Source organism: Microcebus murinus, chromosome 10, assembly GCF_040939455.1.
Source record: "Microcebus murinus isolate Inina chromosome 10, M.murinus_Inina_mat1.0, whole genome shotgun sequence".
In the NCBI taxonomy this organism is placed as follows: domain Eukaryota; kingdom Metazoa; phylum Chordata; class Mammalia; order Primates; family Cheirogaleidae; genus Microcebus; species Microcebus murinus.
The window spans coordinates 9,873,091-9,891,013 of NC_134113.1; the positions used below are offsets into that span (position 1 = coordinate 9,873,091).

Here is a 17,923-nt window from a genome sequence, read left to right on the forward strand (position 1 = left end):
TCGGCCTCCCAGAGTGTTAGGATTACAGGCATGAGCCACCACGCCTGGCCTAAAAGATGTCTTTAAATAACTTTTTATTTACAAAATTTTTTAACCAGAGAGAAGTTGCAAGATTAGTACAATGAATACACATATGTCATTTACCTAGGTTAATTAATTGTTAACATTTGCCATCTCCCTCTTTCCTGTTTGGGTGTGTGTATATATGTATAAAAGCTCTTTGTCTCTACATATACACACACATACTCATCCATAGATATGTATATTTTTGTGAAACATTTGAGAGGTTTTTTCTGAACCATTGAGAATTATTTGCAGATATCATGATACTTCACCTCTTAATAATTCAGCATATCTCTTCTAAGAACAAAAACATTCTACATAACCACAATATAATTGTCACATTCCGGAAATTTAACATTGGCATAATAATGTTATTTAATATACAGTTGTTTCAAGTATATCCAATTGTCCCAATAATGTCCTTTATAGTTTTGGGGAGTTTTTTGTTTTGCTTTCAATTCAGGATCAATTGAGCATCATGTACTGCATGTAGTTTTCATGTCTTTTTAATTTCCTTTAATCAGTACAGTTCCTCAACCTTTGTTAGACTTTTGTGAAATTGACACTTTTGAAGAGTACAGGCCAACTGTTTTTACAACTTGTTTTCTTATTATTCAAAATGTTATTCTATTGGGATCTGGATTTTTTAAAAATGTTAAACACTATGATGAAAAACTACATAAGCAATATTATGGCCTTCTCAGTATATCATATCAGGAGGCACATGATTGCAGTTTGTCCCCTTAATAGTGATATTAAGTTTGATCATGTGATTAAGATGGTATTTACAATATTTCTCCATTATAAAAGAGAATTACAAAAATTCCCTTTTGTATTAATAAGTAATTTGTGGGATGATACTTGAGACTGTAAATATCTTGTTCTGCAATAAGTTTTCATCTATTTGTTTTAACATCCATTGAAGATTCTTACCTAAATTAATTATGGTTGCAATACAAAGTGATATTACTCTAAAACCGAGGTAATACATCATATAGTAGTAGATAAAATGAGTCATTGACATATGTATTAGAAGATATTTGATATGCTTGTGTAAATTCTATTGAAATGAATATGTCTCCTTTTTTTGAGACAGAGTGTTGCTCTGTAGCCTAGGCTAGAGTGCAGTGGTATCATCATAGTTCATTGTAACCTCAAACTCCTGGGCTCAATCAATTCTCCTGTTTCAGCCTCCCAAGTACTTGGGACTACAGATTTTCCTCCCTCAGCATCCCAAGTAGCTGGGACTACAGACACGAGCCACTATGCTCAGCTAATTTTTCTATTTTTGGTAGAGACGGGTTCTAGGGTCTTACTCTTGCTTGCGCTGGTCTTGAACTCCTGCCTCAAGCCATCCTCCTGCTTCAGCCTCCCAGAGTACTAGGATTACAGGCGAGTGCCACCTCACTTGACCTTTCAGGCATTTTCTAAACTTACCCTAACAATATTGCTGCATTTTCTGCAGTTTGATATATCTCTCTTTCAATACCCATTTATGAGTATTTTCTACCTAGTTACAAGAGATTCCAATATGAAAATATTAGCTATACAGGCCAGGCACGGTGGCTCACACCTGTAATCCTAGCACTCTGGGAGGCTGAGGCAGGCGGATTGCTCAAGATCAGGAGTTCGAAACCAGTCTGAGCAAGAGCGAGACCCCGTCTCTACTATAAATAGAAATTAGTTGGCCAACTAATATATATAGAAAAAATTAGCCGGGCCTGGTGGTACATGCCTATAGTCCCAGCTACTTGGGAGGCTGAGGCAGGAGTATCACTTGAGCCCAGGAGTTTGAGGTTGCTGTGAGCTAGGCTGATGCCATGGCACTCACTCTAGCCTGGGCAACAAAATGAGACTCTGTCTCAAAAAAAAAAAAAAAAAAATTAGCTATACAAATGGTATTGAGTTAAAAAGATTGAGGAGGGAAAAATCAATCATTTATTCATTTGACAAATATTTATTAAAAATCCGCTGTGTAACAAGATTCTAGGAATGCACTAGTGAACAAAAGAGAAAAAAATCTTTTCCTCCATAAAGAAGAAAAATAAATGATGTCCATTCAACTCAAAATTTTAGTCTTGGTGTGTCATACATTATCTATAGTATAGTCCTTGAGTGGTTAAGGCAATCTTCTCTGTTTTATGGGTGTCTTTCACACATAGAACATGAAGTACTTCACAAAGAGAATAATTTTAAACTGAAGAGAAATGGAAGATTTTTAAGGCTTGCTTTAAAAAGACAAAATGACTCATTGGCTCAGAGGGAGGAGGTGGGTTGTATTCAAATAAAACAGTACAAGTTAAAGAGCAATGTTCTTTCTTCAGGTGTGGGGAGGGAACATTGAAGAGGCCAAAACTGTCACTCTAGAGTTAAAAGGCAAAGAAAATAACTGGAAATCAGGTCAGGTGGGGTTCTCTTTCTTATATTTGTAGAAAGTTTCAAAAAGAGCAAAACCGTTTTGAATCAACTCCAATAAGGCAACGAGAGGAGAAAGAGAGAGGTGACAGAAAGGAAGTAATTGAAGAGGGGGTTGGAATGGGGAGGAGATGTATAATGAAGTGAGATAAGTTGAGAGCTAGAGAACATAACAAAGGCTAGTATTTGTACTGGGTAAGTCTGCGCTGAAACATCATCTCCTCCACCTAGCCAAGTTATAAAGAAACAAGATTCACTACAAATAGTATGTCAAATTATAATTAGTATATTAAATTATAAGAATACAAATTAAATGCATGTCTTCATATAAAGCACAAAAGTTGCCACCACTAAAAGAAAAAAACCAGAGCGGTTTTAAACTAAAGGATTTCAAAAGCTATTAGAAAACCTCCCATAAAGAAAATATCTTTGTTTCTCAGTGTTGAAGAACTCCAAGCTGCAGCTCGCCTGGAGCCTGTCAGAGAAATATCACTATAATTGGTATGAGTCCCCAAGTACACTGACAATAATTGAGGCTTATATCCCATGCATTTTACTTGATGGCACAAAGTATTAAAAAGGAACAAAATTATAGAGGGAAGGATCTGCCGTATGACACCACAGAGCAGTAGCTCCTAGACGAGGCTTTCGGATACAGATTTTAGAACTGGAATGATCCAGTTGATGAAAGTCTGGAGATTAAAAAGTCAGAGTATCAGCACATAAAGCCCCACACCAGGGCAAATAATAAGATGAGTAACAAATAGGACCATTCCACCTACTTCATTTGTATATTTGTTTTGCTGAAACAAAAAGTTATCTTAGAACATTTTCAGTTTTATAAATGAAGTCAGTTTATTCTCTGAGGATATCACCTACTTATTCAACATCATTAGCATAAATTAAAAGTCAGTAAGATCAGAGAAAAAACATTAAACCAGGGTCACTAGCATGGTGGCCTTGTGCAAGTTATTTAAACTATTTGAACTTCATTTTCCTCCCTCCCTCAAAATTGAGAATATTTATTTATATTCTCAAATGAATAAATTATAAAATAAATATTTATGTTTATTTATATTTATTGATTACATAACATGTGCCTGGTGCTTTCATGTATCATTTTATGTAATTCTCATGTAACCCCAAGGTAACTCAGTTTCCTTGGGCCTCCCTGTTCTTTCTGTGAAGCCAATCTCAGTATGTTATTGTATCCCTCCGTTGCCCCCCCTAAAAAAATTCCAGAATCCCATCTTTAAAATGTTGAAAAAGTATAGATTTTTCTACATATTTTGGGAGCAAAGGGAAGGTTTACTTTACAAAATTCAAACATACATTTTTTTAAGAACCACCTCTTCTTTTTCAGCTGTACTCCTCTTTCTCCATTTTTCCCTAATCTCAAAGCCTCCTTCTCATTTTGGGGCAAGTTCTCTCAGCCTTTCTTTCCTCAGTGGACTCCCTTCTCAATAATACCATCTGAAGTTTACCCCTTAGCAAGTGAAAAGCACCAAGAGTGCCTGTTGTCCCTCCAGCTTGCCCTAGCCCATGCCCCACACTCTAGCCAGTATTTGAGGTAGGCATTATGATTATTCCAAATTTATAAAGGAGGAAGCAGAGGCTCAGAGTACTTAGTGCTTGCCCAATCACACAATTTAAAAATGGGAGAGCCAGGATTTGAACCCTGGTATTTTTTATTTCAAAGTTGATGCTGTCTTATTCTCACTGTTCTATCCTCTCCATCCCATACTATACTCTGTATATACTTCATGACCCCAGCAATCTAATTTGAAGTTGGCAGTTCAGACTGTTCTGGGTCTAACCCTCAACAATATAGAATGCCATATTCTGTTCAGCTATAGGGGGAGAAATGAAAGACCGTTTCTTGGTCCTTCTTTATTCCTAATAACCAACCAATCTCTTCCTCCTCCAAAGCCTTCCCCAGTTGAGAAAAGGAGAAAAAAAGAGAAGGAAATATAAAAGAAGGGGAAATAAGAAGATAGGCTAAAGGAGGGTGTGAGTGGTTTCCTGAAGTCTTTTTTTTTTTTTTTTTTTTTTTTTTTGAGACAGAGTCTCGCTTTGTTGCCCAGGCTAGAGTGAGTGCCGTGCTGTCAGCCTAGCTCACAGCAACCTCAAACTCCTGGGCTCAAGCAATCCTGCTGCCTCAGCCTCCCGGGTAGCTGGGACTACAGGCATGCGCCACCATATCCAGCTAATTTTTTCTATATATATTAGTTGTCCAATTAATTTCTTTCTATTTATAGTAGAGACAGGGTCTCGCTCTTCCTCAGGCTGGTTTCGAACTCCTGACCTTGAGCAATCTGCCTGCCTCCGCCTCCCAGAGTGCTAGGATTACAGGCGTGAGCCACTGCACCCCGCCTAAAGTCATTTTTACTTAGTCAGAAATAGAGGTAAATTAAAGCCCTCTAAAATGCTATTGTGCCTTCTTATACTTTACCTCAGGACTTGGTTATGACTGCTAGAATAGTCAGGAAGTTCAAAGACACTTGAAAAAAGTTTTTGATCTACATTTCCCTGAAAGAGTGCCTATTTTAACTGAATTATTTAGTTAAATAATAATAGTTACTCTTTACTGAGGATCTCTTATGTGCCAAGATTGCTGTAAGGGTAAGGCTAAAGTATATGAATGAACAGGGACAGTTTCTGGCACATAGTAGAGTACCAATGTGTTCTATTAGATATATCTTGAATCTTCATGATAGTCCTAAGAGGTAAGGTCTTTATATTCACATTTTACAATGTAAGAAACTGAGGCTTATAAAAGTAACTAGCCCAAAGTAACATAGATAATAAGTGAGTCAGGATTAGGAAAGCAGATAAATAATAACAATTGTAGTCACTGAGCTATTAATGTCTTACCTGAATTATTTCATTTTTGTCTCACAGCTATCCTGTCTGTTAGGTACAGTTATTATCCCCCATTTAAAATGAAGAAACAGGCCGGGTGCGGTGGCTCACGCCTGCAATCCTAGCACTCTGGGAGGCCGAGGCGGGCGGATTGCCCGAGGTCAGGAGTTCGAAACCAGCCTGAGCAAGAGTGAGACCCCGTCTCTACTATAAATAAAAAAAGAAATTAATTGGCCAACTATTATATATAGAAAAAATTAGCCGGGCATGGTGGCGCATGTCTGTAGTCCCAGCTACTCGGGAGGCTGAGGCAGAAGGATTGCTTGAGCCCAGGAATTTGAGGTTGCTGTGAGATAGGCTGACGCCACAGCACTCACTCTAGCCTGGACAACAAAGCGAGACTCTGTCTCAAAAATATAAAATAAAATAAAATAAAATAAAATAAAATAAAATAAAATAAAATGAAGAAACAGAGACTTAGAATAGTTAAATAATTTTCCCAAGGTCACATGGCTAACAAACCAAAATTTGAACCCAGGTCTAACTCCAAAGCTCATACACTACATAGTACATCAGGGCTACATCTGCCTGGGGAAAGGCTGACATTCTGTCACCTGAGAGGCTTTGCAGGGATGTAGCCCTTACTCTGGTGAATTGACTACAGTTCAGGACCCTCAGTCTTGTAGGCAGAGATTTGATTTAGTCAGCCTATTGAGAACCAATCCATCCCTTGAGGGTAGACTCACATTGATTAAACTTATGAGACTCCATGAAAAACCAGAGGGCCAGTTTATTCATAATGAAAAATGTAGCAATTGAAGTTTGTGTGACCAGTGCATTCTCATGTCCTCTCTCTGTAAGTAGACATCTATAGGAATCTTTTTGTTGTTGTTGTTGTTTGGAGACAGTCTCTCTCTATGTATGCTGCCCAGGCTAGAGTACAGTCACAAGATCATCGCTCATTGGAACCTTAAACTCCTGGGTTTAAGCGATCTTCCTGTCCCATCCTCCTAAGTAATAGCTAGGACTACAGGCACAGGCCACCACACCCAACTAATTTTTCTTTTTGTGTACAGACAGGGTCTTGCTATGTTGCCCAAACTGGTTTCCAACTCCTAGTATCAAGCAATTCTCCCGCCTCAGCCTCCAAAAATGCTAGCATCACCATGCCTAGCCTAATTTTTTTTTAAAGCTGAGGTCTCACTGTGTTGTCTGGGCTGGTCTCAAACTCTTGTCCTTAAAGGATCCTCCCACCTCAGCCTCAAGAGTAGCTTCAGTGGCATGAGCCACTGTGCCTGGCAGAATCCTAATTTTAATCTGAAATTATTTACTAAATATGGAATCCAAGCAAAGAGAAATAATTTGATGATTTAGAAGGATGTCTGGCACATAGCAAGGACTTGCTAAATCTTTTTTTTTTTTTTCTTTGAGACAGAGTCTTGCTCTGTTGCCTGGGCTAGAGTGCCATGGCATCAGCCTGGCTCACAGCAACCTCAAACTCCTGGGCTCAAGCAATTCTTCTGCCTCAGCCTAGTAAGTAGCTGGGACTACAGACTGCCACCATGCCTGGCTAATTTTTTTCTATATATTTTTAGTTGGCCAATTAATGTCTTTCTATTTATAGTAGAGACGGGGTCTTGCTCTTGCTCAGGCTGGTTTCAAACTCCTGACCTCGAGCAATCCGCCCACCTCAGCCTCCCAGAGTGCTAGGATTACAGGTGTGAGCCACCGCGCCCCACCGACTCAGTAAATCTTGTTTGTTATTATTATATCCATGTACACAAGAGAAGGAGGTTTATGAATTTCCTAAACTTACATGAAAATTTTTGTATGTGTATATATGTATATTTTTCCAGGGAGGAGTCAGTATATTTTATTAAATTATCAAAAGGTTAGTGACCCACAAAAAAGGTTACAAGCAATAAATTCTACACAGAATCCTGAACAGTTTGGTGGAGCAAACAAATTTTGAATTGCCTTGATAGTCTCCCAGAGCTAAAGTTGTTATGCTACTTTGATTAAGTATAACCTCTTAGTTTCTAAGTCATTCTTAGAGACTTTTTTATTCCCATAATTTCTTTTTTTTTTCTTTTTTCAGTTTGCTTTTTTTGTTTGTTTTTGAGACAGGGTCCCACTCTGTCATGCTGGGTAGAGTACAGTGGCATCATCATAGCTCACTGCAGTCTCAATCTCCTAGGCTTAAGTGATCCTCCTGCCTCAGCCTCCTGAGTAGCTGTGACTACAAGTGTAAGCCACCATGCCTGACTAATTTTTTCTATTTTTGGTAGAGACAAGGTCTTGCTCTTGCTCAGGTTGGTCTCAAATTCCTGGCCTCAAGCAATCCTCCCACCTCAGTCTCCCAGAGTGCTAGGATTACAGTTGTGAGCCACCTCGCCCAGACCCATAATATCTTTTCTGTATGTTTTCTTAGCCCTTTTGCAAATCCTATAATTTATTTTACCATTTAGTTCATTCAAAATCGTCTCCTTTTGGAGATGACATTCTTAACATCCAGCTGTTTACCTAGAATAATCAATGACAAGCAGTACTACCTGTTCTTTTTTGTGCATAGGATACCACATTGGTAACAACAAACAATGGTTTGTTAAGTCATAGCACTACATCTAGAAGGTCCAGCTTCCCACTCCTCTTTAGGTTATCTATTAATATGATGGCATTGGGGTGGGGTGTTATTTCAATTAGGAAGAATCTATCTCCTTTTATATTTGCCTTTCTTTCAGAACACCCTTCAAAAGTGCCTTGAATTACAGCTTCTTTAGACATATGGCACAAATCTGTGTCCAGAAGGACCTAGATCAGGGAGACCCAAATTGTCTTTTCTGTATTTATTCCACAGTATGTATTGAGTACCTTCTATATTATAAGCACTTTCTAGGTACTGGAATAACAATGATGAACAGGGATTTAGAGTATAGAGGGGGAGTGAGACCCATGAATTTAAAAGTACCATTCCTTCAATAGAAGAATACACACAGTGGTAAGAGAGCACAGAGGGGGCCTGTTTCTACTTTGTTTCAGGGGACCAGGCAAGGATTCCTAAAGGGATAACATTTGAAGGATGAGTAGGAGCTGAATGAACAAACACAGTGGGGAAAGGTACAAGACGACTTGCTGAAATAAGAAAAAAAATGTTGAAAGGAAAGGAGAAAAAAAATGAGTACAACTGTAGATAAGTAAGTAGGTGGTAGATAGAAAGACAGGAGCTTCTTCTTGAGAGCCCCTATTTTCTTTATGAAGTAGTAGGCAATGGCATCCAAGGTGTGGGGACAAGAATGTAAAAGGGGGCTTTAGGAGACTACTGAAGGTTTTATAAAAGGGGAAGTGAAGCTAACCATGCTCATATAGGAGAATTACGAGCAATATGGAGAGCCCATCTGTGAGAAGCAGTGATGCAGCTGTTAAGACTTCTGTCTGCCCATTTAGCTAAGCCTGACTCTCCTTTCCTATCTCCTCTTAATAGAAATTTCCAGCTGGTCTTAATTTTATTTTTACCTAACTCCTATGAAAGCACTAATCTTTCTGCAGTCCAATATTCTCCTTGGAGTTTTGGTAGCTTCCATATCTTAAGCTCAAAAAACATTTTTGAAGACCCACTATGTAGCTGGTTCTACAAAGCTAAACACAATGTAGTGTTTAAGTGCCCTTAAGGAGCTTAGTGACAGAGAATAGGAGAGAAATTGAGGAGGAATATAATAAGTGAATAAATAATAGTACTAAAGGCAGAACATGAAAAGTACATTAGAGTAGCATAAATACAGTATATATAGGTTCAGAGTTCATAACCCACTTGAGAATATCATCAGGGCTTCAAGCAGCCCATCTATATAGAACACAGGAATTTTTTTCAGACCATGAAGAACTACCCATAAGGTAGGGTAACCTGGAAAGTTCAGAGCACTCCATTAAAAACAGTTGCATTGATCTGTAAACATTATAGGGACAACTCACCTCTCTAGCTATCTCATCCCACTGCGATGGCCTTATTGCTTTACTACCCCTTCAGCTGCCCAGCAGAGCAACCCTGCTTTCTGACTTCTTAACTGCTGTTAGTCTTGACTGCCTGGCTGCTTTTCTGATAATGGTTCTTTCCAAAACTAACTTTCTGCTCGTGTTCCTACATTGGACCTGGTGAATCCTATCCAACTCCAGCCAAAGATCTTCTGGTCCTTACCTCTGAGCCACTTGATCAAGCAGCAGTTTATATCAGTAGACTCCTTTACCAGAGAGCATCTTATCCCCATGAACATACATATTTAATCTCATGCCAATCAGCTACATCTTTACAATACCAAGCCTCAAGCTTACAGTAACCAGAATCCTGAAAACTTTCCTGGAGCAAGTACAACTGGTATTGAATTATAGCTATATTGTCCCAGAGCTGAAGCTATTATGCTATATTGCAGTTTATTTTGATCAAGTATAACCTATTAGTTTGTGTTATTCCTTTTATTGATGATTTCTAAGCCTAGGATTTCATCTGAACCAATTGAGATATCATGTCTTTTTTTTCTTCATTTTATTAATATGGCATATTACATGTATGATTTATGCTGAAGTACCCTTGCATTCCTGGGATAAATCCTATTTGGTCATAGTGTATATGCTGCTAGATTTGATTTGCTGGTATTTTTTAGACCTTATAAGATTTGGGGGCTTTAAGGAGGTTTTTTTGGTTTTTGTTTTTGTTCTTTTTTCTTTGAGACAAGGTCTTGCTCTGTTGCCAGGGCTAGAGTGCAGTAGAGTCATCATAGCTACTTCAACCTCAAACTCTTGAGCTCAAGCCATCCTTGTACCTCAGCCTCAGGAGTAGCTAGAACTATAAGCATGCACCACCATGCTCAGCTGATTTTCCTATATTTTTTTGTAGAGACTGGGGTCTCGCTATGTTGCTCAGGCTGGTCTCAAACTCCTGGGTTCAAGTGATCCTTCTGCCACAGCCTCCCAAATTGTTGGGAGCCACCACACCCAGCCTGGGTTGAGTATTTCTTATTCATTAGACTAGATTAGTGCCTGACATATAATAATCCATTATAAATATTTCTGATAAATGAATGAATAAATAAATTATCTTTGAATTTTATAAAGAAGAAAATTGAGGGTGAGGCTCGGTGGCTCATGCCTGTAATCCTAGCACTCTGGGAGGCCAAGGCAGGAGGATTGCTTGAGCTTAAGACTTCAAGACCAGCCTGAGCAAGAGCAAGACCCCTGTCTCTACCAAAAATAAAAAAATTAGCTGGGCATGGTGGTGCATGCCTATAGTCCCAGCTACTCAGGAGGCTGAGATAGGAGAATTAGGCACTTGAGTTTGAGGCTGCAGTGAGATGATGCTACTGCACTATACCCACGGCAACAGAGCAAGACACTGTCTCAAAAAACAAACAAAAAAACAAAGAAAGAAAACTGCTTACCCCAAGAATTATCCTAACAGTGAATGATGTTTTATTTGTGCTTTTTAAATAGTAATCTCTTTTTTAAAAGTCAAAATATGAACTATTTATCATAGGACTCTCAGAAGCCTGGACTATCTAGTCTAAGGTAAGGGATAGATAGTAGCATAGTCACCCCACTCCATAGTTTATGAACAAGCCTTTGCTTGTTTAGAATACATACCTACTTCATCCTCTGACAGCCTCCACAGAAAGGTTGCTTTGTAATTGCAGATATTTCCATATGTAATCCATATAAGAAAACTGAGAAGATGTTTTGTTTTCTTAACTCAGCTTTCAGGCAGACCCCAAAAAACCTATAGGAGGACACATTCTGGCTCATGCTTCAACAACAAGAATAAGTTTGAGAAAAGGAAGAGGAGAACTCAGAATTGCCAAGATTTATGACAGGTAAACATTTTCTTACTCTTCATCAGAGTCTTGTGCTTATTAAAAAGAATTGCTTCTCCTGAGAGGTGGTAATTATACCAGTGGCAGATGCTATATGTTTGTTTTCTTCTCAGAAATTATTCCTTTTATTTGGAAGTCCCTACTATGCGGTAGGTACTAAGGATTCGGGAAGTCTGTTGACAAATAGACTCAGTCCCTGTCCTTTCAAATCAAACAACAAAGCTGGATAATAAAATCATCAGTCCTAATTAACGTGTGGTAAGTGTAAGAAAGTACAAAGGATGGGAAGATAGCCTCCTTTCTTTTTGCCAGGTTAATTCCATTTGCTTTTCAGGTTTCAGTGTAAACATCACTTTCTCAGGGAACCTTTCTATAACCCTTACAGTCTAAACTACACCATCTATTATACCCTATAGTCTTTCTAGTACTTTACTTGTTTAATTAAGAATTATAAATTTAATAAATTTTTACAGAGAAGCCTACTGCATGTCAGCTGTTCTGTGTTCTTGGGATAAAGCAGAGACCAAAACAAAAAGATAAGGCCATGCCTTCATGGAACTCATATTCATTTTATTAGCAATGATTTATATAACATACATCATTCCCTCTAGATAGTAATCCTAAGGTTAGGAACACTATTCACTTGCTCTCCACTATATTTCCAGAGACTGGGACATATTAGATGTGTCATATTTGGGTTTTTTGTTTGTTTTTTTTTTTTTAGACAGAATCTTTTTCTGTTGCCTAGGCTAGAGTGCCATGGCATCAGCCTAGCTCACAGCAACCTCACACTCTTGGGCTCAAGCAATCCTCCTGTCTCAGCCTCTGGAGTAGCTGGGACTACAGGTGTATGCCACCATGCCCAGCTAATTTTTTCTAGTTTTAGTAGAGTTGGGGTCTCACTCTTGCTGAGGCTGGCCTCGAACTCCTGAGCTCAAGCAATCCTCCTACCTTGGCCTCCCAGTGTGCTAGGATTACAGATGTGAGCCACCATGTCCAGCTGATGTCTCATATTTGTGACTGATTGATTAACTAACGCTGAGCAACAAAGCAAAGATTTATAGCAAGTCTATCTTAGAGAGGGAAAAGCAGCCCAAAAGAAATTAGATGAGCTCTTATTCTGATTTTTGTGGCCAGGCACAGTGGCTCACATCTGTACTCTCAGCTACTCCGGAGGCTAAGCCAAGAGGATACCTTGAGCCCAGGAGTTCGAGCCTACAGTGAGTTATGATAGCACCACTGCACTCTAGTCTAGGCAACAGAGACCCTTTCTCTAAAGAAAAAATCTGATTTTTGCTATGAATCGCAGTAGTACTTATTATATATTGTCATTGAATAAACATTAAATAACCAGTTCCCCAACTATGTAAGATGGTTTTTATTCAGACCATTTTGCTTTTCATCACTTGTCCCTGTAGAAGATTGTAATACATAAATGCTTCGTTTTATAAAACTTCAGCGATCTCTAGAAATTCACTACAAATATTCTTTGTTGAATTAAACAGATAGTTCCATCTTGTCATATGTGATAGCACACCTGTTAGACTTCTTTTTTTTTCTCCCTATCCCCCCTAGACTTCTTAAGAGTAAGGACTCTGTCTCACTTTTGTACTACCTATTAATATAAGATCTAGTATGTACTAAAGTATGTTTTTAAAAAAATTAAAAACTTGATATTTTTCACTAATAAATATAAAATGAACATTATCGAAGATTTTATTCAACCCTTTAATAAGGAAACCACTGATACAAAGGCAGATTTGAGAAACAGAGATTTATGTAATTAATCAGTCAAAGTAATTCTGAAATGAATTTGTTGCAGGCCAGAGTGGTGGCTCACACCTATAATCCTAGCACTCTGGGAAGCCAAGGCGGGAGGATCGCTCAAGGTCAGGAGTTGGAGACCAGCCTGACCAAGAGCGAGACCCCGTATCTACTAAAAATAGAAAGAAATTAATTTGCCAACTAAAAATATATAGAAAAAATTAGCTGGGCATGGTGGTGCATGCCTGTAGTCCCAGCTACTCAGGAGGCTAAGGCAGAAGGATCGCTTGAGCCTAGAAGTTTGAGGTTGCTGTGAGCTAGGCTGACGCCACCGTACTCTAACCCAGGCAACAGAGTGAGACTCTGTCTCAAAAAAAAAAAAGAAAGAAAATTTGTTATATGCAAAACTGCCTAATATCCTACCAGGCAATAAATTGTAACATTTGAAGTTATCTTTTCTACTGGAGATAAATCAATTGCTTCTTTATACAATGAAATTCATTTCCATTGCCATATACCAAAATCAATTTTCTTTGCCCTCAGACAAGAATCATCTGCATTACTATCAGTTTTCTACAAATTAACCTCTATCCTACAGAGTTGTACAATAAATTAAAAGATAACATTTTAAGAAGTGTATAATCATGACTCATACAAATATAAAATGTCAAAGATTTTATTTAACTCATTAATTAGTGAGAGAATCAATAAGATTTGATAACCAGATCAAAATAAAAATAAAAGTACCATACATATATAGTCAAATAAGGAATGCTGAAAGAAATTATTAATTGATCAAAAGTAGGTCAATCTCCATAGGACATGAATCAGTTGCATTCTACCTCACACAGTTTATGTCTCTATGGACAAGAATAATTTGCATTACTCCACCTGACCATGCCTAGCATTCTGAAGGCTGAGGTGGGAGAATCACTTGAGCTTAGGAAACCAGCCTCAGCCCTGAGCAAGGGTGAGACCCCCTCTCTACTAAATATAGAAAAAATAGCCAGGCATGATGGTGGGTATGGTGGTATGTGTCTGTAGTCCCAGCTACTCAGGAAGCTGAGGTAGATAGCTTGAGCCTAGGAGTTTGAGGTTGCAGTGAGCTACGATGATGCCTGTGCATTCTAGCCAGGGTGACAAGCAAGACGCTGTCTTAAAAAAAAAAAATTGCATTACTTATAGTTTTTTACAATTTACAGAGTTATAAAACAGATCAAAGATAGTGGAAGGCATAGAGCCCTCATAGAATTGGATAACCTGGAAGGATGTGCTAGACAACCTATGTTTCCATTGAAGGTACTCAGTAATCTTTTAGTTCATTTCAAAGTCTTTTACACTCTTTCCCTACATTAGTCTAGTCAAGAAAAAGGTGCACACCCCTAGAGAGAAAGGTATGCCCCTAAGGGTCTGCTATACAATGTCTGACACTGCACTGAAAGAACACCCAGTTATCCCTTTTTGCCCATTTTCAAGTGTGGGGTAATTTTTCTTGACATTCAGAACCTTACATATAAAAATTGCTCAATAAATGTTTGTGAGGGTTAATAAAATTTGTGGAAAAATTCTGTAGTCCACATTTAGCTCTACCAACTTAAAATGTCTCTGGAGACTCAAACTGATGGGAGCATGATGCCTGTGACATGAATATAGTATTTATAGCAATAGAGCTTTTTATAAACTCCTGTTCCCTTGTATTCTGTTAGCCCTGAGATGCCCGAAAATGAAGCCACCTTCGCAATAACTGCTGGAGGAATTGGGGATGCCAAGGAGTAGGTGGTGAATTGATGCAAATTGCTTCTTAGTGCTTATTAGGAGCTGAAGAAATGGAAAGCAGTCTCAAATTGCACATCTTGAAATAAGACATGTTTTTTTTCACATGTTATTAAAGGAAAGTCAGCAAAAGAGATTTAAATCTTATATTTATCTTTAAAGTCCCTGATTTATGATAACTATATATTGTATGTCAATTCAGGGATATATATATAATATGTGTACATGTATATTCCTGACATATGTAAGTATGTATATATACACACACATATATTGAAACTATATATATATTCCTGACATATATAGTAAGGGTATGTATACACATACACATGTATTAAAACTACATATATTAATATATGATAAACTAGTTATGGAAAGGGTACCTGATTCCCTTACTTTCACTTTTCAAAGTGAGCCACTAAGCAGACAAGAAGTCGAAGAGCTCAGAAATATCCTATTCTCCTACATACAGACTTCCCCTGAAACATTTTTCTAGGGTACAGTGCCACTGACTTATAAAGCTGGATGCTCTTCCACAGGAGCGAGAGATCTGAGGGGGGGATGTTTCTAGGACCCAGAAAAGCTCTTTTTATTTACAATATCAAACTGCATATTCACTTTATAGCAGCAGAAAAGAAACATTAAATTAAGCCAAATTTTAAATCATTTGACTTTTGACAAGTTGAAATTACTTTTAAAAATGTACTTCTGACACATACATATTCTCTTGAGATGATAAGGAGGAAGGTAATTAGAAAATTTATAATTTTGGGTGATAAAGATAGCATGATTTTTATAATTTAAGTTTTAGGTAGAGAATTCAAAATCTTTTAAAAATATTAAACTTAATTTAAATGTAAAATTTCTGAATAATTATTTTTGAAATGTGTAAAAGAATATATTTTCTGATTGTTAAATAAAACTAAAATCTAGTTTTCAAAATGTATGTATAATGAAAATATTTAAAAATTAAAATACCAATGATATATATGACAATCTTTATAGACTTCAAAAAGATTTAATGTTTAATGTTGTATCAATTTATATGAAAATTTAAGTATTAAAAGTACTATTTGTTACAAAAATTATTGGATTATCCATTAAATTATTCACTCACTAATTGTTATTGAATGCCAAGTGCTGAAGAATAAACAAGGAAAGTATAGTTTTTGCCCTCAAAGAACCTGAACACTAGTTAAGAGAAAAAACTAATACTTAGGAAAATAAGAGAGCAAATGATTATTTAATTAATTCATTAGTGGTGTGGTTTTGGATTGATCCATAAAGAAAAAGTAGGATTCCAAAAATGGAAGAGGAAAGGTTACGCTGAGAGATAGCATTTGCAAAGGTATAGAAACTGAGAGTTGGGGGAAAAAATACAGAGACCAACCTGACAAGTAGAAATTGTTCACAATGTGGGGTACTGGGAAATAAGAGCTTTTTTCCCCTTCCTTTTACTTTTTTTAAACTACAGAAGCTGCCTTTGAATAAGCACAGATAAAGTCATCTAGGAGCAGATTTTCTGTATTCTGCAAAATCACTTAAATGGCTTCTTCTAGTACACAAATATAAAGGCATACTTTTGTCCTACGGAAGGGAAGGTTTTGTTAGTTGATGCATTGGGTATGTTTTTGATTTTCTGTGTATTATACTGTTTTGACATCTTTAAAAAATCTTTCCAGCTGAGCAGAGACTGCCTCTACTGAGGCTAACTAATTCTTAGAGATAGCAAATGCCCCAGCCTTGAATATGCAAGGCCTTGAATATGGCCTTGAATATGCAAACTAACCAATCTATAACCATACTTCCTCTATCTGACCTGTATACCCTCAAAGGCAATATGCCTTTGCCTTAATTTTCCCAGGGCAACTAAGGACCACCCACCTAACTTAGAACCCATTAAAATTATTCAACTGGCTAATCCTCAACTGTTCACCCTGCCCTGCCTTGCCTTTCCCTTGGATACTTCAATAAAGGCCATGGCCACAGCCAAGCTCTCCCCTCCAGGAGGTGGCCTCCTGACCAACCTCGTGTGTTTCTCTGGGACCCTGCACAACACATGGTACCCTTTTCTCTAAGACCTGAGGGAATATAATAAACTTTGTTCTTCTATATTAATACAAGCCTCTCCTGCATTTCTTCCTGTAGCCATACCTGACTATCCTTTGAATGCACAATTTAAATAGTTTTAACAATACTCTTGCTCTTGTTAACTGATATGATAACTCTTGATATGATAACTGAGCATCTCTTAGAGATTCCCTGGTTTGAGGAGCCCTGGAGAGTGGGTGGACCAATTTGCATAGGATCCCAGAACCTTTGGGTAGGGAAGAAAATAAAACTCCCAGGATTTGAAATCCAGAAAATGTTTCTGGGTTAAGCTGAGTACTCCAGACAAAGGAGAATTTACTAAGAAGTGGGCAGAAGGGTTGGAAACTAGGAATCACCACAAGGCCTATAGTACAGTGAGGAGGCTGGTTTCAATATGGCATGTGGCTAAGGCTGGTAACCTTTCTGGGTTCAGCCACTCTGACATGTGTTGCTTTGGAGAACAGTGGCTGAGCATGCAAATATGAACTAAAAAGCTGTGATATGGGGCCCAACTTTGGGGCAGCACTACAGATTGTGCAGGTATCTGGGCCAGCAAGAGCATCACCAGAGCTCATTGAGCTTTTGTAGGCCAGGGTTCAGTTTGTCACCTGTGACCAGAGGTCAGGGCTTTCCAGTCCTCTTTCTCCACCTGAGTGTAGAAATATGTCTGGCCTATTTCTGGAGAGGAGGTACTCAAAAGAGAGAGTTTATTGGTGAGGATTCTTGGTTGCAAGCCACAGAACTGCAAACTAGCAAATGCAAGACAAGGAATTCATTGGCTCATGAAACTGAAAAGTCCAGAGGAAGAGGTGACTTCAGCCACAGGTGGATCCAAGATCTCAAACAGCATCATCAAGACTTGTTCTTGCTGCCTCCATCTCCTGCTCTGCTTGTTTCCATGCTGCTTTGTCCTCAGACAGGCTTTCCCCACACAGTAGCCAGGATGCTGCCTGCAGCTCTAGACTTACATCCCACCAAATTAGAAAACCGACTAGAAAAAGCATAGCTTTTTCCTCACAGATTATTCATTCTGTCGGAATAAATGAGCTTCTCAGGTAAAAAGCCTTAATCTTAACCACTCAAATTAGAATAAGCAG

At 38.1% G+C, this 17,923-nt stretch overlaps 1 protein-coding gene across 1 annotated transcript in view; it reads left to right on the plus strand.

Moving 5' to 3' along the window:
* Window positions 1-15,545, plus strand: part of DMC1 (DNA meiotic recombinase 1) — a 58,698-nt gene extending 43,153 nt beyond the window's left edge. Inside the window, exons 13-14 of the mRNA XM_020287776.2 lie at window positions 11,082-11,198; window positions 14,669-15,545. Of these exons, the coding sequence (XP_020143365.1) occupies window positions 11,082-11,198; window positions 14,669-14,738 (187 nt within the window). The 3' untranslated portion in view covers window positions 14,739-15,545. The remainder of the gene's footprint in view (window positions 1-11,081; window positions 11,199-14,668) is intronic.
* Window positions 15,546-17,923: the final 2,378 nt, after the last annotated feature.